At 36.5% G+C, this 21,835-nt stretch overlaps 3 protein-coding genes across 3 annotated transcripts; all 3 read right to left on the reverse strand.

Annotated features, from left to right (window-relative positions):
- Nucleotides 1-1,761: 1,761 nt before the first annotated feature.
- LOC145964861 (uncharacterized) lies at nucleotides 1,762-3,351 on the reverse strand. Its single transcript, XM_083088022.1, has one exon. It carries the CDS (start codon nucleotides 3,349-3,351, stop codon nucleotides 1,762-1,764), a length of 1,590 nt encoding a protein of 529 aa, XP_082944148.1.
- A 6,344-nt stretch (nucleotides 3,352-9,695) lies between these two features.
- On the reverse strand, nucleotides 9,696-10,241 carry LOC145964862 (uncharacterized). Its single transcript, XM_083088023.1, has one exon. It carries the CDS (start codon nucleotides 10,239-10,241, stop codon nucleotides 9,696-9,698), a length of 546 nt encoding a protein of 181 aa, XP_082944149.1.
- A 43-nt stretch (nucleotides 10,242-10,284) lies between these two features.
- Nucleotides 10,285-13,187, reverse strand: LOC145964863 (uncharacterized). Its single transcript, XM_083088025.1, has 6 exons — nucleotides 13,104-13,187; nucleotides 12,640-12,837; nucleotides 12,289-12,513; nucleotides 11,938-12,189; nucleotides 11,535-11,811; nucleotides 10,285-11,468 (listed from the first exon to the last, which is right to left on the reverse strand). The coding sequence occupies exons 1-6, from the start codon at nucleotides 13,185-13,187 to the stop codon at nucleotides 10,285-10,287; spliced, it is 2,220 nt and encodes a 739-aa protein (XP_082944151.1).
- Between the last annotated feature and the right edge of the window lie 8,648 nt (nucleotides 13,188-21,835).

Below are 21,835 nucleotides of genomic sequence, written 5' to 3' on the forward strand. Positions count from 1 at the left end.
TTGGATGATCATCTGTGGTCGGAATTTGATGTAGTAATACGTTTGTTGCAGTCAATTTTTCTCCAGGAACGTGAAATCGATCTTGACTGTTTGTTATTAACTTTATTATGCTTTCTCTCTCCGTCCCATTTAGATGCTCTAATCGTAGTGATTCTATTATCTCGATGAGTCGATCCTTTATTTTTCCTTCATTGACCACTAGACACTTGGAGTTTGCAATATCAAGTTGTCGATTTCCTTTATGTTTTGATTTACGTTTTCGCATAAATTTATCTATGATCTCTTGAGATTTGTTTAATAAGGACGTGGAAATTTTTGAAGATGGTTTATTCCTTTGAAGACCTTTAGGTTTTAATTTTTTGTTTTTCCTAATCTGTTTTTGAACTTCTTCGAAGAGATTTTTTAGAGAAATCTCCAATTCATTGTCGTTATTTTTTGAGAATAATTCAATCTCTGGGAATTCGATGTCTAAGGGAGATGAAGAATTGCTCCCTTTTTTAAAATTAGAAGATGTCGAATTGTGTAACGAGGTTTGGTAACTTCCCCCCTCACAATTGACGGAGCTAGGATTTTCTGTCGAGGTTTGGAAATTTCCCTCCGAAGTCCTAGAGTTAGTCTCCTCCGAAGAGGTCTGGTAATTTGCCTCTCCTAGGGAATTTGAATTTAATTCCTTATTTTTCTTTTCGTAGTTGTTTTTATTTTTGATTTCTTTCCTGTTTTTCCGTTGGTTTAATATTTCCTCGTTATTTTCATCCGATATTCCTTCGATAGCAAGATTATGTTGGTGGTTTTTATCTTCATCTTCTGGTTCCGTTCCATCTACGTAACTTCTAATTTCCTTTTCTTCCCCCTTTTTTATTCTGATTTTAATTTTGTTTTTATTCTTAATTTTATTTTTTCCTTGATTTAGCATTTCCTTATTATTTTTATTTCGAGTTTCTTTGATGCTAATATTATTTTGACTATTTTTATCTTTATTTTCGTCTTCAATTTCGTCCTCTTCCTTGTAGTTGAACCTTTCAGGCATTTGGTGAGATTCTTTATGTTTGATTTCTCCCTCTGTACATATTATTTCCTCCAAGTCATTCAAGTCTTCCAAAGTGGATTCATGGTCATCGAACACTTCATTTAATGGTTTTAAGTGCAAGATCGGAACTTGTACTTCCGTTTCTTCGTCTAGAGTGCTTATGACGTTTAAATAGGCTTTTCCAGATGTATTTTCGACAATGGTGTCCCCTAGATAGATTCCGTGCGTTAACCTTATTCTGGGTATATATCCTACTTTTATTTCTGGATTTTTTATCCTTACATAAAATAATGATTCAGACCGTGGAGCCACCACGATCATCTCCGGCGTAAAGAAAGGTATGTTAATTCCAGATGCAATCAGGCATTCCTCCGCATAATCTATTTTTGAAAAAGTTTGTTTAAAAAATTCATTGCCTAATATTCCGGATTGCGGAATTGGGAAATCGTTAGATACAATATGAAAGATGACCGGTAGCTCAAAAAGAGTTAATACGATTTCACCGAGAGTGTAAACAGGATCATTGTTTATACCATTTAGTTTCAATATATTTCTGTAATTGATATTAATTCCCTCAGGTGTAAGATTTTCTTTAATAACATTTGGCCCAGATCCTGTATCTAACATAGGAGTTATGGAAGTCGGGATATCTTTAACATTAACCCGGACAGTAGGCACTAGGCTTTGCTTATTGAGATTTACTGTTACAGGCTGTATAGTTACATCATCGCTTCCTACTTGGCTCCCTGAGATTGTGACGGGTGTGAAGTCGGCCCGGCCCCTTGCTGCACACCCGACGTCGAGGGGCCCTTGTAGTTTCCCTGACTATTTTCTTTGCGACGGTTATTACTCGCGATGCGCAATTGGCAATCATCGAGAAGATGACCTCGGTCCTTGCAATATCGACAGAATAAATCGTCCTTAGGTATCGTTTGTTGATTAGTTTTAGAACGACATTCTTTAGAGGTGTGCCCGAATTTATCGCAAGTTTGACAGATAATTCTTGGTTTATTCTTGAAGTTCCGCTGCTCGTTCTGTTTCTTCCAGCAATTATTGGCGGAATGCCCGGGCTTATCACACCACTGACAGATTACAGGAGCTTTATCAGGTTGACTATTAGTATTTTGTCGACAGGTTTTTGCATTATGTCCTGGTTTTGAGCATAATTGACAGGTGATGGCTTTTTCCTGTATTACATTTATCGTTCGTCGAGCTTGAGGATCGCGAAACCGACATTTGTCAGCACCGTGCCCTCGCTTCTTACAAATCTGACATATTAATATTTCGGTGCCTATATCGGATTTATGGTGATTTTGTAATGAAAATTGAGAGAGTTTTCGACAATTATTTGCTACATGCCCTTCCTTGAAACAGATCTGGCATGTTTCCCGCAACCGATTAGTGGGTAATATTTTTGTTTTGTTTGAATCGCTGCTCTGTCCCTGTCGCAGGTCCGTCATTACCCGCAGTTCTCTTTCTATCCTTAAAGCATCGGCGACCGTCTCTTGCACATCTAAATCCCTCGCGATTCTTTGTTCGATTTCAGGCTTAAGTCCCCTTATAAAGCATTTACACATATCCTTTTCTAGAGATGTCTTGGTGGTTTGATCTGGCAGTGTATTTCCGGGTCCTCTATAAGCCTCTAATATCTGTTTCCCTAGGATTTTGACACGGTTAGCGTAAGTAATTACGTCCTCTTCATTTTTCTGGTAAATGCAACCTAATTCCGCTTGAAGTTGGTAGACGGTTTTTACAGGCCCATAAATTCTTTTCAAATAGGCAGTTAATTGCGATACCTTATCAAAATCTTGATCTTGAATTGTTCTGCGTGCTTCGCCTACTATTCGAGTTCTTAAAATTTTAGTAAACTGCGGTTCGGCTTCCTTAGGAAGCATCGATTTTGCTTCTTCGCAGCCCTCAATAAAATAGTTAAGCGGAATGTTGCTGCCATCGAAGAAGGGGACAGCGTCAACCGCATATTTCAGTGTGGCGAAAGGATTTTGTTGCGCCATGATTATAGGGTTTTTAAGATAATTTGCAAGATTATTACTATCAATTATTTTACTTATACTAACGTTTGCGGCGGTAGATTCAGAATCGTTGGAAGACGGCTCAGGCGAATCGGCAATTAAGGTATTTTCAGTTAAATTGGAAGAATTTTCCTCAGTAAATTGGACTTGTTTAGATGTCGATTTAGGGGTAGATGTGTGTAAGGGAGTAGAAATAGATCGGGTATTTTTCGGTTTACTATATCGCTCTAATGCTGTTTTATAAAGATCTTCTACTTCGTCTTTATTAACTTTACTTCGAGTCCCGTCACTCATTCCGGTTTCCAAGATCGCACATTTCAATCCCGGACGAGCCCCCAAAATTTTATCAGTATGTTACGTCCAGACCCTGGAATGGATGGGCCGTATGGAAGGTCGCAACTTACTTACCCCGTGACACACTTTGTTCAGGCGTGTGTATGGATCGGGTCGAACGAATGTGAAGGGCCTGACACAGGTCAGCGACCGAAGGTCTCTATAACGTTGCGTTTTTAAGCCTATTCGTTCGGAGGTCCCTTTTCGATAAAGGAATTTAATCCTTATTACGCGGGATGGGACCTAGTGCGATCTCAGGATTTAGGGAAGAGAACGGGTTAAATAATTAAATTATACATTAAATTAAAAATACATATATTATGCAAAAATAAAGAAAGAAAAATACATCTTAGCAGCTGTAGCTATGGGTGAGTAGGTATCTGTGTGTGTGTGTATATATTCTCGCGGGTGTTACAATCGTTCGGAGGTCATCAATCAGAATATACAGGGAAGAATTTACGTTAAGAATTAAATTCTGACTGGTTAATACAATATACATGTAATTAATATAATATAAGAAATAAAGCAAAATAAAAAGGTGAATGTGTAAATAAAAAAAAAGATGAATAACTCTTACTAATTAAGGGAGGCATAGAATTCGTCGGTTGCGGATAAGTGTGTGTAGGTTACAGAAAGTGGGGGATTATGTACAAATTTATTGGGTGAGGGAAAAAGCGAAGGGTCAGAGTTCCTCAATCCTAGCTGTGGAAGGAGGAAACCTCCTCCAGAGGGCTTGGATAGGGACAGCTAAAGGGAGTTGATAACCCGGGAGGTACCAGGGGATGACGGAATTGGAAGGGGCGATGGTTATGTGATTCAGTAGGTCTTGGTGGTTAACTCGGCCTGGGCCCACGCAGAATGTTCCTTCAGGTATGGGGAGATCGAAGAAGGGGGACTGAGATAAGAAATAATTTAGAGAATCAGGATGGGGAGATTCAGGTGTTATGGTGAGGATGTTCCGACGGGGAATCGGGAAGAGAGTCGAAGTCGTGGGGATCCTCTTCAAGGTCGGGAAGATCTCTCGCAAAATCTTCCAGAGCCTCGTCGAATTCAGAAACCTCTGAGGAGGTGGAAGGGGAAGGAGGGTCTGAATCAAGGGTGATGACAGGTATGGGAGGGGTACGCTCCCGGACAGGAGGTGAGGGGGAACGAGGGGGTTCGGGAGAGGAGACTGGAGAGTAGTTAGGAGGCGAGGGAGTGTCGAGTGAGTCGAGATTTCGTAAACTATTATTACTATTATTACTATTGTTGCTATTATTGCTAATATCGCTAATATTGTTACTATTATTACTATTATTACTAGGATTGGTAATATTATTACTATTGTTGTGTGGGGTAGATGGGGAATCCGTTAAGTTTTCTGTTTCTATACTATTATTCGGGGTTTGGTTCGCAAGAAGGGGTGTGGTTTTCTTGGCCAATTTCTTTTTGAGAGCCCTATTCCAACGATTCCTGCGCCGCAACTGCGCTCTGCGTTTACCGTGGCCCGGCACTAATAATAATTCAACGGTAAATGAGGGAGATTGAAATATCGTCAAGAGGTGTTGCTAACTAATTACCATTAACTATATTACCGTTGTCATTGGGAAAAGATACTTGAATCTTAGACGGGATAATAGCCCGTTTATATCCTTAAATTTAAAATGTTCTTAATTGTGGATTCCTGATGATAAAGAAATATAAGTGAAGGGTTAGTTAAGAGAGGAGAACAAAAATTGAAAGGAGATAACGTAAATTCCAAATGGATTTTAAGAAAAGTTTCAGATTAGGAGTGTTCGATAGGGAGTCAGTCTTCGGAGATGTGAGCCGGATTAAAAATTGTTCGTGAACCGCCTTGAGGAGATTCTAGACAAACGAGAAATCGTTTGTGAACCGCCTTGTGGAGATTCTAGACGAACAGGGAGATCGTTCGTGAACCGCCTTGTGGAGATTCTAGACGAACGGAGAAATTGTTCGTGAACCGCCTTGAGGAGATTCTAGACGAACAGGGAGATCGTTCGTGAACCGCCTTGTGGAGATTCTAGACGAACAGGGAGATCGTTCGTGAACCGCCTCGTGGAGATTCTAGACGAACAGGGAGATCGTTCGTGAACCGCCTTGTGGAGATTCTAGACGAACGGAGAGATTATTCGTGAACCGCCTTGAGGAGATTCTAGACGAACAGGGAGATCGTTCATGAACCGCCTTGTGGAGATTCTAGACGAACAGGGAGATCGTTCGTGAACCGCCTTGAGGAGATTCTAGACGAACAGGGAGAGATGAGGAGGATGATTAGGAAGAGGAAAGAGACAAGAAGTAATTAAACGATTATTAAATTGTCGAAATTTATCTTCTATAGATTAGAGGAAAAATCAAGGATCATTCCCAATGACAGTTGGTTAACACGAGAGAGGGGAATTGAACCGTTAACGATAGATTATTATTGATGGTTACTATGGAATTTTAACTGATCGGGAGTATTATTGATTAAACTCTTATTACCTTAAAGATCTGTAACTCAACTCTTTAATTACTTAAAGATCGTTTTTCAATCGAATGGGAAGGAGAAATAAGGACTGAGAGAGGATTTAGACTTACTACTTATTGAGAGCGTTGATATATATGTATATATATATATATATATATATATATATATATATATAACGATTTAGTCAAGGCGAGTCTCTAGTCGCGGTCGGAGAGGCCCCAATGCTGGAGAACAGGTGACCTGGTTGATGTTGGACTCCGTTCACTTCGTGCACTTCGCGTTTTTTTTCGGTTAATCTAACTCGCGAAAGCTAAGACTCAGACGCTCAAACTGCGGAAAAAGTACTGGCAGCTCCAGGAGAATTTTTGAGTACGGAAAGACTGTGTCTCGCGTCTTGCGCTCGAGTTTTTAAAGTCATTGCTCCTCCTCTTTTCTGGATAGTGGGAATCCCTTTTGGGCGAATGAGATAATTTCAGTTGCCCCCCTTCTTAAGAACAAAGAGGCTGATTTTGGAGGGAAAGGCGGTTCTAAGATTGTAATAGGCTGCCCCTTTGGTTCCAAATTTTGGCTCTATCCAGCAGAGAGTGGGAGCTTAGCGGACAGATTTTATGACTTGCGAGAGTCTTTTCGCGTTTCGGTTAGCGCTTAAGGGTGGCCAGGCGAATTGTTTAGTTTCCCCTTTTGATTACTACCTTAAGATTCTGCAGCCCTGGAGGGTTTCTATTTTCATAGCTCCACGTGTGGAGCGCTATAAAAATTTTATTGCGGTTCTGGTTCCGATTTGTTTAAAATTTCTAAGTTCCAACGACTGACCATCCTTAGCTCTAGTTTTTCTTGTATATTTTTGCTTCGAGTCTCTCGATCTCAGATATCCGCTGCAAGGGTTAGATATACATATGTTTATAGTTGGTGCGATTCTTAAGAAGGATCGCTTTGTTACTAGAGTTCCAATGGTAACGGACGTCCCAACTGTAAACATATGCGAGTTTGATTTTATTACAGTTCTTTATTTTAGTGGAAATTTTCTATTTATAATAACATGCTGTCCGCGTAGTCTAGACTCATTTATTATTTTTCATTTCCTTGATTTGGATATCGCCGAGAGTTACCCGCGCACATGGTTATCGTATAGTTTTTGTATAGCTTCAAAGAAAGAAAAGAATCACGATGTCCATCGGACGTAACATAAATATTCTATGAATTATTTATTGTTTTTTTATTATCTGTTTATATATATATATATAATATTAATAATAATAATAATTTTTTATTACACTTGGGCCTCGGCCCCAGCTGCCTCCTCGGCCTCGGTCGCCTCCTCGGGCCCGGCCGCCTCTTCGGCCCCGGCCGCCTCCTCGGCCTCGGTCGCCTCCTCGACCGCCCGCGACGCCCCAGCCGCCCCTGCTGCCCCTGCTGCCCCTGCTGCGCTGCGCGTACCAGCGGGCACGGGCCCGCCCGCCTTCTCTTTTTTTTTATTTTCTGAAAAATAAAACAAATAAATTATTATATATATATATGTATATAATTTTATAAAATATAATTTAATATAAAAAATAATGTACTATTTTGCTCCTGCTGTTGCTCTTTCTGCGGCGGCGGCGGCGGCGGCTGCGGCTGCGGCTGCTACTGCTGATGCTGCTGATGCTGCATAAATATTTGCAGCTGCTGCTGAAACAATTGTTGCTGCTGCATATTAGGTGCATCCTGCAGCACCAGCGCATTCATCTCTTCATTAATCTCTTCTATAAAATTATTAAGAAAAAAAATTATAACAGAAACATTAAAATTTCTTAATAATTTTGTATAAATAATGATTTACTTACGAGACATTATGTTCAATCTGTCGCCGTGCTGAGTCGTGGTGAACAGACACTGAGGCACACTCGGCATTTGTTTCATGCCGTTTGATTTGTTTTATACCGTTCATTTATTTCGCGGTATTTTTTTTCATCAGATAATCTTGTCGCCTTGTACTGTAAAGTAAACGTATTTTTTTTATACGTGCTCTGAAATCTTGGTGTTCAAGAAACTGTCACAATCCCGATTTGTGTGTGAGTTCTGATTATTTCAAATTTCTATATATCTATCATTTTTCATCTTTAGCTTATTTTATTCACTCTTCTTTAATTCTTTGTTTCTGTCTATTTTTTTTTCACAAAAATGTGTGATGAATTAAGAAAAAAATCTAAGCGAAGCTTTTCAGATGCTTGGCTTAATGATGATCGAATTAAATGTTGGATACGCAAAGTAGCTTTTGATGAGAGCTTGTATCATTGTATTATATGCAATAAAAATATTTCGTGCAACACACATGTTTTAAGACATGCGGATTCTGCGTGTCATAAAAATAATATTAAAGAAAATAATTCATCTTTAAGTACTGATAAAAATAATAATAAAAATTCAGATAAAAAAATATCCGAAAAATATAAATTTCAAGAACAATGGCTAGAGATTGAATTATTTAAGCCATGGTTACGCAAAGTATCACATGATATAAATTCATTTTTTTGTTTATTTTGCGATAAATCCATGAGAGGTGATTTATCAAAAATTTATCGTCACGCAGAATCCAAAGCACATATAGAAATATGTAAAATTAAAACAGAAACAAAGAATACAAACGAAAATATAAACATAACAGATGATTCACTTTTGTCATTTGAAGAGCGAAAAAAAATAGCAGAAATTCGATATGCTGCATTAATTGCTGATAAAAATATTTCGCATCAAACTGCAAAAGAAATCCTCAACTTTTTTCAACATATTGGAAAAGATCCTAATGTGTTAAAAAGCATGAGTATGGACCGAACAAAATGTAAAAACATTATTACAAATGTTTTGTGCCCAGTTGAAACAGATCGTGTCGTCAATAAAATTCAGAATACAAAATTTTCAATTTTTATTGACGAAACATCTGATATAACTAATGATAAATGGATGACTTTTCTTGTTCGATACGTTGATCCAGAGACATTAGATATTCGCTCACAATTAGTTAAATTAATTGATATTGATGCCAAAGATTCAAGTGCAGAAAAGTTGTTTGAGACATTTAAATGTGAAATGTGGAAATTACAGATACCATTTTTAAATATCGTAGCTTTATCATGTGACAATCATTGTGCAATCAATGCATCTGTTATGACAGGAAAACATTTATCGTTTAAAAAAAAATTAGAAGAAATATGTCCACATTTATTAACATTTTCATGCCCATGTCATTCCTCCGCATTAGCAGCGCATGCTGCATGTTCTAAAATGCCTGCATATTGCGAGGAATTTCTAAAAAAAATTGCTACTTATCTCAATAGCAGTCCAAAACGTACGGCTATTTTTCGTGAATCTTGTGAGTGTTTCCAAGAAATAAATCGCAAAATATTGAAATTATGTGATGTTAATACGAATGGAATCGTATTTGCTGCTATAAGCGAGCCTTACTTGATTCTGACTCGCTCCGGTAATATCGTTGAAAAATTATCACAACTTTTAATGTGAACAAAGAAACTATTTATTACGAGCTGTTACAAGAGATGCTTACTGTTCTACGCGCTCAGATCGTCTGGCTACTGTTCTCTTTACTCACGCCATCTGTCGCACAATCGCCTAGCAACCGCCAACAAATCAACAGCGAAATTCAAATAGCTTAGCTTGGTATCCGCTCTAACATACTGCCCCCCTTGACAAATATGTGCATATTTTCAACATAAATCATTTCAATACTCAAACATAAAGCGACAATTAGAATATAATCCTAAACTCCAATAAAATGAACAAACGCAACACAAACAAAATAATGATAATCAAAGCTTACAAACTAAATATTTAAAATGAATCGTTACTCAATTACATTTTCGCACGGGATAGGCGCTAGCTTTACAATAGGCCGCTTATAGTCTCCTTTGGCTGTCCGCAAGGTGACAGTCCTCACTACTCCGTCCTTTTCTTGATGTACTTCCAATACTCTAGCCAAAGTCCACGTCCACGGCATGACATCATCTTCTCTCATCATTACTAATTGACCTACTTTGAGCTGGCTCGAATTATCCGTTTTCCATTTAATTCGTTGTTGACAAGTGGTTAAATATTCTTTAGACCAAAAACGCTGCCGTATTTGCTCCACATGCTGCCATCGTGATAGTCTGTTGATCGGAATTTCTTGTACATCCGCCTCTGGAAGAGATACTATTGAGCTTCCAATCAAAAAATGCCCTGGTGTCAAGGCCTCAAGGTCCCTTGGATCGTCCGAGACTGGCGTTAATGGCCTTAAGTTCATGATTGCCTCAATTTGGGTTAAAATGGTGGCCATTTCGATGCCGGTAAGTGCAGCATTTCCGACCGTACGTTTTAGATGATTCTTCATTGTTTTCACCGCAGCCTCCATAGTCCTCCAAAATGAGGGGCTCTGGGGGGAATGAAATGCCAAGCTATTCCTTGTTTAGAAGTAACTTCTTCCTCTTCTCCATTTCTGTATCTGCAAACATTTGTCGTATTTCTCGCTCAGCGCCAACAAAGTTACGCCCGTTGTCGGAATATATATCAGAAGGCAATCCCCTTCTAGCTATAAAACGTTTCAAGGATCCGATGAAGGCCTCGGACGTCATGTCTTCCACCAGTTCGATGTGCACCGCTTTAGTAGCCATGCACACGAATATTGCTACATAAGCCTTGTACTGCTTGCTATTACGTCTTACTCTGTCACGAACAAAGAAAGGCCCGCAATAATCAATTCCGACTTTCGAAAAAGGTCTGGAGATTTTCACTCGGTCGGCTGGTAGCTGACCCATCAACTGATGTCTCGGAATTGGATGCGCTTTACTGCATGCCACGCATTCCTTTAAATATTTCTTCACTTGAGTTTTAGCAGATATAGGCCAGAATTCTTCTCTAATTGAAGCCAAAGTAGTGTTAATTCCGGCATGGAACAATCTTCTGTGACGATCTAAAATAACCAATTTCGTGAAATAGTGGGTAGCAGGAATCAGTAACGGATGCTTGGTTTCATCAGGTAAGTATGAATGTTCTAATCTTCCTCCTATTCGTAGCAGTCCACTTTTATCTAGGTATGGCTTAAGACTAATTAACTTTGATTGCTTACATAACGCTTGCTTGTTTCGTAATCTTTCGATTTCCCTATTCCACTGTTCAGCTTGAATTAACTTGACTAACGTGTCTCTAGCTTCTTTTAAATCTACAGCCGACAAATGTTTTAATTTACGCTTTTCTCGTTTACATTTTAGATTATATATGAACCTTAACAAATAAGCCGTAACGCGCAATAACCTTAATAAAGACGAAAATCTTTCAAATCTTATCGTAGGCTCCTGTATTCGATTTAAGCAGATTAACGCTCGTTTGCGCTCTTCGGGTACACCATCGATTTCAATTTTACTTCGTTTCTTTTCTTGAAAATTATTTCCTATTTTTAACCAGTTAGGACCCTCCCACCATAAATTAGAATTCTTTAATTGTTCGGGGGTTGCCCCTTGTGAGATTAAATCGGCTGAATTGTCTTTTGACTTTACATAATGCCATTCGCTTGGCGATGAGCTACTTTGTATTTCGCCCACTCTATTCGCCACAAAGGTATTCCACCTTTTAGCCGGCGAACCTATTCAGGCCAATACAATTTGAGAGTCAGTCCAATAAACTTGGCCATGCACCTCTACGTTCAAACTAGTCAACACCTTATTTATCAGTCTAATTAATAATACAGCGCCACATAACTCTAATCTTGGTAAAGATAAAACCTTCAAAGGAGATACTCTCGACTTAGAGCACATCAAAGCGGTAGTAATTTTTCCGTTTAGACCTTTGCAAACCATATATATGCAAGCTCCATAAGCCTGCTCGCTCGCATCACTAAATCCATGTAAAACAAGATTATCCTTTTCACTAACATCCAATGCTCTAATCTGGGTATATTTATAGATTCTAAGTCGGACAATTGTGATCTAAATAATAACCAAGAGTATATCTATTCTGAGTATAGTATTCTGAATATTAACTGCTACGGAGTTATCCCAACCTATTCTCCAGGTCCATAAATTTTGCATTAAGATTTTTGCGGAGGTTATTACCGGGCCTATTAAACCTAACGGGTCAAACAATCGGGCAATATCAGCTAATATCATATGCTTAGTGACGCGCCTATCCCTGTCATTATTTACTGGGGTCATAAAACGTAATGTATCTTCCATTGAGTTCCATCTAATGCCTAATAACTTGGATTCCTGACCTTTCTCAAATTCAATAAAATTTTTTTGTCCAGAAACATCTTCCTCGTCTTCTATAATATTACTGTGCCATTTATGTAAGTCGAAACCCCCTTTCTTTAATAATTTAATCATTTGTTCTTTTAATTGTAAAATTTCTTTCTTAGTATTAGCACCCGTTAGCAAATCGTCCATATAAAAATCTGTTAGAGCAACCTTAGCCGCTACCGGAAAATACTCTTTTTCGTACTCTGCAAGCTGCTGCACGCACTTAGTTGCTATAAAAGAAGCTGGTTTTGTCCCATATGTTAACGTAATTAGCTCATAGGATTGAATAGGCTCACAAGAATTTTCTCTCCATAGAATAGTTTGTAAACACGTTTGTTCTTCATGAATCAATATTTGCCTATACATCTTAGCTATATCTGCTGTTAGAACATACTTAAAACAACGAAACTTTAGTATTATTGAAAACAAATCGGATTGTATAGTGGGACCTTTATATAACGCATCGTTTAATGAAATACCTTTGCTATCTTTGCTAGATGCGTCGAATACAACACGTACCTTTGTCGTTTCGCTATATTCTTTTATAACAGCTTGATGCGGCAAAAAAATTCTCGATGCTTTATTTCGTGAATCATCTACAAGTTTCATGTGTCCTAAATTTTTATATTCTTTTAAGAACTTAACGTATTCGGCTTTTAAATCGGGTTCTCTAGCTAATCTCTTTTCTAAAGACAAGAATCTTTTTAACGCTATATCCTTTGAATTCCCTATGTCTTTAATTATATTTTTCTTTACAGGCAATTTAACTATAAATTCTTTACAGGCAATTTAACTATAAATCTACCTTGTGAATTTCTAGCATGAGTTTCCTTAAAATGTTTCTCGCAATATGTATCCTCTGATATCACGTTTTAAGCTCCATCAATATTTTCAATTTGCCAAAATTTTCTTAAAGTTTCATCTAATTCCTGCTCACAACTGAAATTACAAGAAACACTCATATTATTTCGCGGTGATGTTACCTTGCCGGCCACGATCCACCCTAGTAACGTTTTTTGCAATACGGGTTTACCGTTGCCTAACTTGATTTGACCGACGCAAATCATATCCCAGAATTTTTCGGCTCCTATCAACAAATCTATCTCGGAAGAAATGTTAAACTGCGGGTCTGCTAATCTAATATTTTTAGGTATATTATATAAATTCTTTCATAACAATAAAATCTCTTCCAAATTCAAATGCCGATCCGGAAAGAATGTTTTCTCTTTTAAATAATTTAAAAACAAAAGAACGTAACAGTTTTTCGTCAGCTACTGTTAATGCTATTTGTGTATTTAAATCTGCATTAAAAACGAGAGGCAGCTATCAAAATGAAAATTGATGAAAAGCATTTGTCTCTTATGTCAGCGGATAAATTATATGTTACCGTTACTAAAAGAAATAAAAGTATTTTAAGGTTACATGCTGCAGATACTATTGACATAGCTGGCCCCTCATCTCATAAATAATAAATTTATTAAAAACATTACGCTTGTAAAAGTAAGTACGTGAAAAACATCTTGTCTGTGTAACAGACATCATATTTGTGGAAAGCAAAAGTATTAAAAACATCTTGTCTGTGTAACAGACATCATATTTGTGGAAAGCAAAAGTATTAAAAACATCTTGTCCGTGTAACAGACATCATATTTGTGGAAAGCAAAAGTATTAAAAACATCTTGTCTGTGTAACAGACAACATATTTGTAAAAAGCAAGACTATAAAAATTATCTTGTTTGTATAACAGACATCATACTTGTAAATGACAAAATAATGCAATGTGGTATAATAGGGCTCTAGGCGAAGGTTCATATAAAAAAACCTAACGCGCCATTGGTGATACCCCGTGGGTGGTGTCGAAAATCGCCACACTCGTTAAATTTTTTTATTTTATTATTTTAAATGTATATGTATGGAGAAAACAAGTTCAATTATTATATTAAATAGTTTTATAATATATTTTTGTAATATAATTAGTATATATTTATATTTGTATATATATTTGTATAATATATTTATAATATATATATATATATATATATATATATATATATATATATATATACATACATATTATAAACATATTATACGATAAAATAGCTGTAAGAGAAACATTGAGCGCATATCGAGATATCGAGGAGCGAGCAGCGTGTAGCGTCGCGCGTCGGCCGTCGCTTTCGTTGGTAGGAAGAAGACAGGAGACTGCATTCTGTCCTCTTCTACTATCCGAAGCTAGCCGAAGCGCCGAGCTCACACGTACGCTTACGCTCACATCCTCGTTAACCCCTCCACGACGTGTTGCATGTTGCTTGCGGCGGAGATCTGGCAGCTTTGCTCTCCTGAGCAGTGATACCAGAATGCCCACGTGAGCAACACGCAACCGTAGTGGAGGGATGATGCGCGCAGGCGTAAACTGCGTACCGTGAGAGCCGAAGCCTCGGCCAGCTTCGGATAGTAGAGGAGGACAGAGATATTGTTTTCTGTCTCCTTCTCACTTTCCACAGTCGGCGACGAGGCAATGCTTCTCGTTCTCGTTGCCTTTGGCCTCTCGCTTTATTTAATACGCGTAACAGCGTTAAATGTTTTTACAGCCTTTTTGTATTATTATATTATATATTATGTATGCGTTATGTATTAAATATACGTATCTTAAAATGGCTAATATATAATACATAATGCATATATAATATACAATATACAGGGTGAGCCATTTTAATTAACGCACGCAATTATTTCGGAAACAAAGCATTTCAGAGAAAAATGTTTCAGACAAAAGTTTTATGGTTTCGAGGGGGCCATAAGATGGTATCATTGGTTTGACACTGAAGAGTCATTTGAAGGTCACGTGAAGGTCACTTCAATTTTTTTAAATGGAACACCCTATATATTTTTGCACACTCTTGTAGCTTATCTCGAGAGCTTTCCAAAACACTATAATTAAGTACCTTTTCGTTAAGTACTTTTTGAGTTATGAGGCTTGAAATAATTTCTTAATTTTACATAAACCGTAAAATATCTTGTAAAATATTCATTTTTCGATTATCTTACCTTAATACTTTTACGTACAAAATAATGAGAGGAATCAATTGGTCTAAAGAAAACACAGTTGTTTTGAAGAAAAAATATGTAATTTGCAATTAACAATTCCATATTTTTTCTTAAAAACAACTATGTGTTTTCTTTACACCAATTGATTCCTCTCATTATTTTGTACGTAAAAGAATTAAGGTAAGATAATCGAAAAATGAATATTTTACAAGATATTTTATGGTTTAAAATTAAGAAATTATTTCAAGCCTCATAACTCAAAAAGTACTTAACGAAAAGGTACTTAATTATAGTGTTTTGGAAAGCTCTCGAGATAAGCTACAAGAGTGTGCAAAAATATATAGGGTGTTCCATTTAGAAAAATTGAAGTGACCTTCACGTGACCTTCAAATGACTCTTCAAGGTCAAACCAATGATACCATCTTATGGCCCCCTGGAACCATAAAACTTTTGTCTGAAACATTTTTCTCTAAAATGCTTTGTTTCCGAAATAATTGCGTGCGTTAATTAAAATGGCTCACCCTGTATATAATACATAATAATTAATGAATGTGCCGATTGCGTCGTGCACGTTACGATATATCGAAGTCGTTCCGCAAACGTAACAATATATTTGCAATAATAACGACAACAAACGTATACTGACCACTTATATACTACCACTCCAAAGTATTTGGCCACCCTTAATTTAAGAGAAAACTCGAAAACGAAATTGTGTCTATTGCTTTTCATCGATGTTTATTGTTTATGCGCTAACGGAAAGTCGTTCTCAATAGCTATATTAGAAATATCACTTCATGTTTACTAACAGATAGCTACAAAGCCAAATAAGGTATTTATGGCTCTTTTCCTAGAATGAATACTTTTAAGTTTTTACTACAAAGGCGCGTGTTTCATGGAATTTTTTGTTTATTTGATATTTTAGAATGTAACGGATATAGATTTGCGTCAGTTATCTGCTGCCATTCGAACAGTAAACACATCTCTTGATGCATATTTTGCAAAAATAATATATAGATAGAGAAGATATAGATAGATATATAGATAATATATATATAATATATAGATTAATATAAATGAATGATTTTTATTTATTTATAGTCATTTAAACACAATTTATCTAGGTGGCCAAATACTTTTGAGCGATAGTGTACGTTTGCGTCGTGACAATAATATAAAAATAATATAAATGAATGGTGACTTTCCTCACCACCCATGGGGTATCACCAAAGGCGCGTTAGGTTTTTTAGAGTGTAGACCTTCGCCCGGAGCCCTATTGTACCACACTTTAAATAATATTATATTGCACTAATATATTTATATATAATTATCTATATTACATTTATACAGAAGTAATGTTTTTTAAAAAGATATTTTTTTACACATTAATATTTTGTGAGTCTGGTGTCAATTAGCGACAAGATATCTTTTAATATTTTGTGAGTCTGGTATCAATCAGCGACAAGATATTTTTTAATATTACATAATATAACATAATATAACATAATATCTGAAAGAGAGAGGGAAAAAGAGAATAAAGGAGGATAAATAATTATTTAACACATTAAATTTAATTAAAGAAATATTTCTTTATTATAGTCCCTGGTGAAAATTAAACGCTTCTTGAAGTGTCAAAGAAGCGTAAACGAACAGAATAAACGCTTCTTAGAAGCTTCATTGACTTCCCATTAACTCTTCGCGATTTTAAATCTTCGTGGATATTTCTCGAACGCTCCATAAAGTGTATACGAAGCATTCCGTTACGCTTCTCTTACGCTTTAATATTTCATGTTTTCATTTACGTTTCCCAAACGCTCCATAAAATGTGAACGAAGCACTCTGATACGCTTCCCACACACTTCAATGATTGACATTTAGAAACTCTTCATTTACACTTCCTAAACGCTCCATAAAATGTGAACGAAGCACTCCAATACGCTTCCCGCAGACTTCAATGATTGACATTTTAGGAACTCTTCATTTACACTTCCTAAACGCTCCATAAAATGTAAACGAAGCACTCCAATACGCTTTCCGTACATTCAATGATTGACATTTTAGAAACTCTTCATTTACACTTCCTAAACGCTCTATAAAATGTGAACGAAGCACTCCAATACGCTTCCTATTCACTTCAATGATTGATTGACTTAGAAACTCTTCATCCACATTTCTTCAACGCTTAAACACTGCACAAAACATGTATGAAATACTTTCCATACACTTTAACAATTTAAAGAAATATTTTTAAGGACGTCAAAGTTTCGCGCGAGCACGCAAGGATCTGTTAGTTCGTTCGTTTACCGCTACGCGACGTGCGATGCGCTATCTTTCTCGTATTTAAGTTTAGTTATGAGAATTATATAAAGTTTACAAAGAATAACAAATAAGATTAAAGATATACTTCAATTTAATTTCTGATCTCGATGCAGGAGCTTCAGATATTAAATTGATTTTATAAGTCGGACAAGTAAATGTCTGGCGAATAAACGAAAATAATCCGTTTATTACCTATTTAAAATGTAAAGTGCAATATTAACGGTACAGTATACATATAGTAGAGTATAAACATTTCATTCGTATTCGCCAATAAGTTTGATGACATTTCATTTACGTTCTTTAAAAATTATATTAGATATTTCATTCATGTTTGTCGGAGAGTTCGATAACGTTTCGTTTACGTTCCTTAAGGAGTTTGATGACGCTCCGTTTACATTTGAAGGATATTTCGTTCACGCTTGTCGGAGAGTTTGATGACGCTTCGTTAACGCTTTTCTAACACTTAATAGCCGCTTTCTTTACGTTCCGATGTTTCAATTTACGCCTTTTAATAGCTTCGTTTACGCTTCCGTCACTTTTCCGTTACATTAGATTTACTCTCCAATTCATGCTTTGTTAACACTCGGTTTACATTTTATTTTCGCCAGGGGTGGGGCCACTGTGGCCCCTCATAATTCGGCCTCGAAAATTGCGCGATGTTGGCCTCCTCGGCCACCTCGGTCAGCCAGCATTTGCCGCCGGGCATACCAGCGGGCACGTGATCGCCCGCCCGGTCCTCTTCTCTGTGTATCTGAAAAATAAACATTTACATAATTAATAATGCATTATAATATTCGTGCAAAGTAAATAAATATCATTTAAATAATAAATAATATATACTATTTGAATGTTGCGACGTTGGTGTTGTCATCGGCGCCGGCGTTGACGTCGGTGTCATCGTCGATGACGGCGTCAACGTCAACGTCGATGTCGATGGCGGCTGCTGCTGCTGCTCCGGCTGCTGCTGCTGCTGTTGCTGTTGCTGCTGCTGCAGCAAATACTGCAACTGTTGTTGTTGGAGCTTCTGCTCCTGCACCACTTGTTGCAGTATTTGCTGCATATTTCTAATTTCATTTTGGCTTATTTCGATTTCTTCTGTGAAAATAAAAAGTATATAAAATTAAAAAAGAAGATAAAAGTATAAATTAAAAATTTTTAATATTTTACAATTGAATAGAAATAATAATAATATGATTTATTACTTACGAGACATGCTGGCGTGTCTTATACGTCTAGCAGTCTTATACGTCGACGTATCATTGTTTGTTGACGTATTACAGCGAAATGAAGCACTATCGGCATTTGTTCCAGTGATGCTAGAATGCTTACGTTGGCAACTGGCAACGTAGTGGAGGGGGTAAGCACACAAATGAAAATCGCGTGTACAGATACACGATACGTTCTGACATCACTGATTTGTTCATTTGTTTCATGCGCATTTGTTATGTGCTATTTCACTTCTTTATTTATTTCATGGCGCTTCTGTGAGATAATTATTACCTTGTACTTGCTAATATTATAATATATATATTTTGTGCTAGTAATCTATTTCACCTTGTGACTTGTGCTGGGTGTTCAAGAAAGAAAAAAGGTGAAAAAGAAAGAGAGAAAGAGAGGGAGAGAAAGAGAAGCTGAAACAATCTTGATTGTAAGTTCCAATTGTTTTTAAATTCTTATATATTTCTATCTTCTATTTTCTTTTATTCATTCTTCTTGAATTCTTTGTTTCTGTCTATTTTTTGTTCTATAAAAATGTCTGATGAATTAAGAAAAAAACCTAAACGAAGTTTTCAGGAAGCTTGGCTTAGTAATGACGTAGTTAAATCTTGGATCCGTAAAGTATCTTCTAATGATAGCTTGTATCATTGCATATGTAGTAAAAATATTTCTTGTAACACATATTTTGAGGCATGCGGATTCTGCTTCCCGCAAAAAAATATTTAGGAAAATACTTTGTCTTTAAATGATAATAATGAAAATTCACATAAAAATATATATATACAAAAAAATCTACATTTCAACCACAATGGATGGAAATCGAATTATTTAAACCGTGGTCACGTGAAGTGCCGCATAATAAAAGTTCATTTTTTTGCACTTTTTATGATAAATCTATGGTTGGTGATTCATCACATATTTATCGTCACGCAGAATCCAAATCACATATAAACATGTCTAAAAAAAATAAAACAGAAACAAGGAATATAGATATAGACATGATAGACGATTCCCTTTTGCCGTTTGATGAACGTAAAAAAGCAGTGGAGATACAATATGCCGCTTTAATTGCAGAAAAAACATACCTCATCAAACTGCACAAGAAATCGTAAGCTTTTTCAACACGTAGGACAAGATCCTAATGTGTGAAAAAAATGAGCATGGGTCGAACGAAATGTAGAAATATAATTTCCAATGTTTTGTACCCTGTTGAAAGTGAAAATGTCGCTAATAAGCTTCAAAATAGAAAATTCTCCGTTTTTATTGCTGATCAGATATTTGCAATGAAAAGTGGATGACATTTTTCGTTCGGTACATTGATCCCGAGACATTAGATATTCGCTCACAACTAGTCAAATTAATTAATATTGATGCGAAAGATTGTAGTGCTGAAAAGTTATTCCATGCATTTAAGTCCAAAATGTGGAAATTACAAATGCCCTTTTTAAATATTGTTGTCCTGTCATGCGACAATGCACCTGTAATGATAGGGAAACATTTATTATTTAAAACCAAATTAGAAGAGATGTGCCAACATGTATTAATATTTCCATGCCCATGTCATTCAGCTGCGTTAGCTGCGCACGCTGCACGTGCGAAAATATTATCATTTTGTGATGAATTAAAAAAAAATAGCTAATTATATTAATAGCAGTCTAAAATGTTTGTCAATTTTTCAAGAATTTTGTGATTGCTTTCAAGAAAATAATTGCAAAATTTTAAAATTAAGTGAAACGCGCTGGCTATCTCCCCACGCATGTGTCGAAAGGCTTCTTGAATCGTGGGATACAATTAAAAATTTTCTACAAGAAATGGTTGTGAGCGATGAAACAAAATCTGGAAAATATCTTTTGTCTATGATGGATAATATAGAAATGAAAGTTTATTTTCTTTTTCTGAAATATATTTAAAATTTTTTTAATATATTCAATGCATTTAATATATTTTAATATATTCAATATTAATATTGAAATAACAGCCAATAAGGCGTGGAATCTGATGAGCGGTACTCCTATTTCATTTAATATGTAGTATTATTTAAAATATTAAAATATTTGTGATTTCCGCACAATAATTCTATCCATCTTTATTTTTACTTAAGATTTATAACTTGTGGATTTATGTTTATTAGTATACTGTAGTATAAAGATTAGAATTATTCGAGAAAATGTGCTCGCCAGATTACTGCATCGTTGTATCTGTGCATCGTTTATGAAATGGTTTATATAATCTCATATGTTATTTAATATTATTTATAATGCATATCATACATATCTATAAAACGTTGTCAGTATTTGGTGATCTTTCGAAATGATAGACCGTAATTGTGTAAATATTATACATTACCAGCTTTATTAAATATAGTGGAGATAAAGCAATAAGTATAGTTCATTTTTACAACTGCATACTTTTGTAATCATCAATCTAATTTAAATATATAGTAAATCATTAAATATAAAGATAAAATATAAATATATACTTATTCCGAATGATGTAAAAATTCATACATGATAACTGTTATAAATTCAAAAATAATTATATTATTATATTTATATATTCACAATTAATTTGTAACGCGGTCGCCTTTCTCAACGCTCCGGATCGGCTCGTCGGTTAGCCAGGATTCGAGAGAAGGGGAGAATCAAGCTTGTGCGAACAATGCGGGAAACACTCTTTATTATTATATATATTTACAATATGTACAAGTGGTAGGTTTGTGTGCGTGGTGTGTGTATGTGTGTGTGTGTGTGTGTCGGTGCGGTTGAATGTGAACGTGTTCGTATCGTAGTGTGTCTGGGATTCGAGTCGCGATTAAATCTAGGCGGTGAGCTATGTACAAGGCAGCATGCAAGCGTGCGCGGACAATTAGAGCTAAGCGGGAAACTAAGGCAGAACGCAAACGCGGGCGGAATATCGCAACGGTCGGCGGCGCAGCTTAAACTACTGTACAAAGCGGAAGAGCTGAGTGTCACGTCAGCCCTGGAATCCGGAGACACCCGGTCGAATCGAGAGACACCTCGATAGCGGATCCGAGAAACACCTCGGTCAGGAAGCCGGAGACACCCGGCTGGATCGAGAGACACCTCGATAGCGGATCCGAGAAACACCTCGGTCAGGAAGCCGGAGACAC

This window comes from Camponotus vicinus, unplaced genomic scaffold (genome assembly GCF_025532165.1).
Source record: "Camponotus vicinus isolate PSW18456_S1 unplaced genomic scaffold, iyCamVici1.0 SCAF_14, whole genome shotgun sequence".
Taxonomy (NCBI): Eukaryota; Metazoa; Arthropoda; class Insecta; order Hymenoptera; family Formicidae; genus Camponotus; species Camponotus vicinus.

Bases quoted from the DNA above. Each gene is read 5' to 3' on its own strand.
- LOC145964863 (XM_083088025.1), bottom strand. From the start codon at position 13,187: ATGATTTGCGTCGGTCAAATCAAGTTAGGCAACGGTAAACCCGTATTG. The intron at 12,514-12,639 runs GTACGTGTTGTA...CGTTGTTTTAAG, and splicing joins AATATAGCGAAACGACAAAG to TATGTTCTAACAGCAGATAT. The intron at 11,812-11,937 runs GTAATAACCTCC...GTTATTATTTAG, and splicing joins CGTTAGGTTTAATAGGCCCG to ATCACAATTGTCCGACTTAG.
- LOC145964861 (XM_083088022.1), bottom strand. From the start codon at position 3,351: ATGAGTGACGGGACTCGAAGTAAAGTTAATAAAGACGAAGTAGAAGAT.
- LOC145964862 (XM_083088023.1), bottom strand. From the start codon at position 10,241: ATGGAGGCTGCGGTGAAAACAATGAAGAATCATCTAAAACGTACGGTC.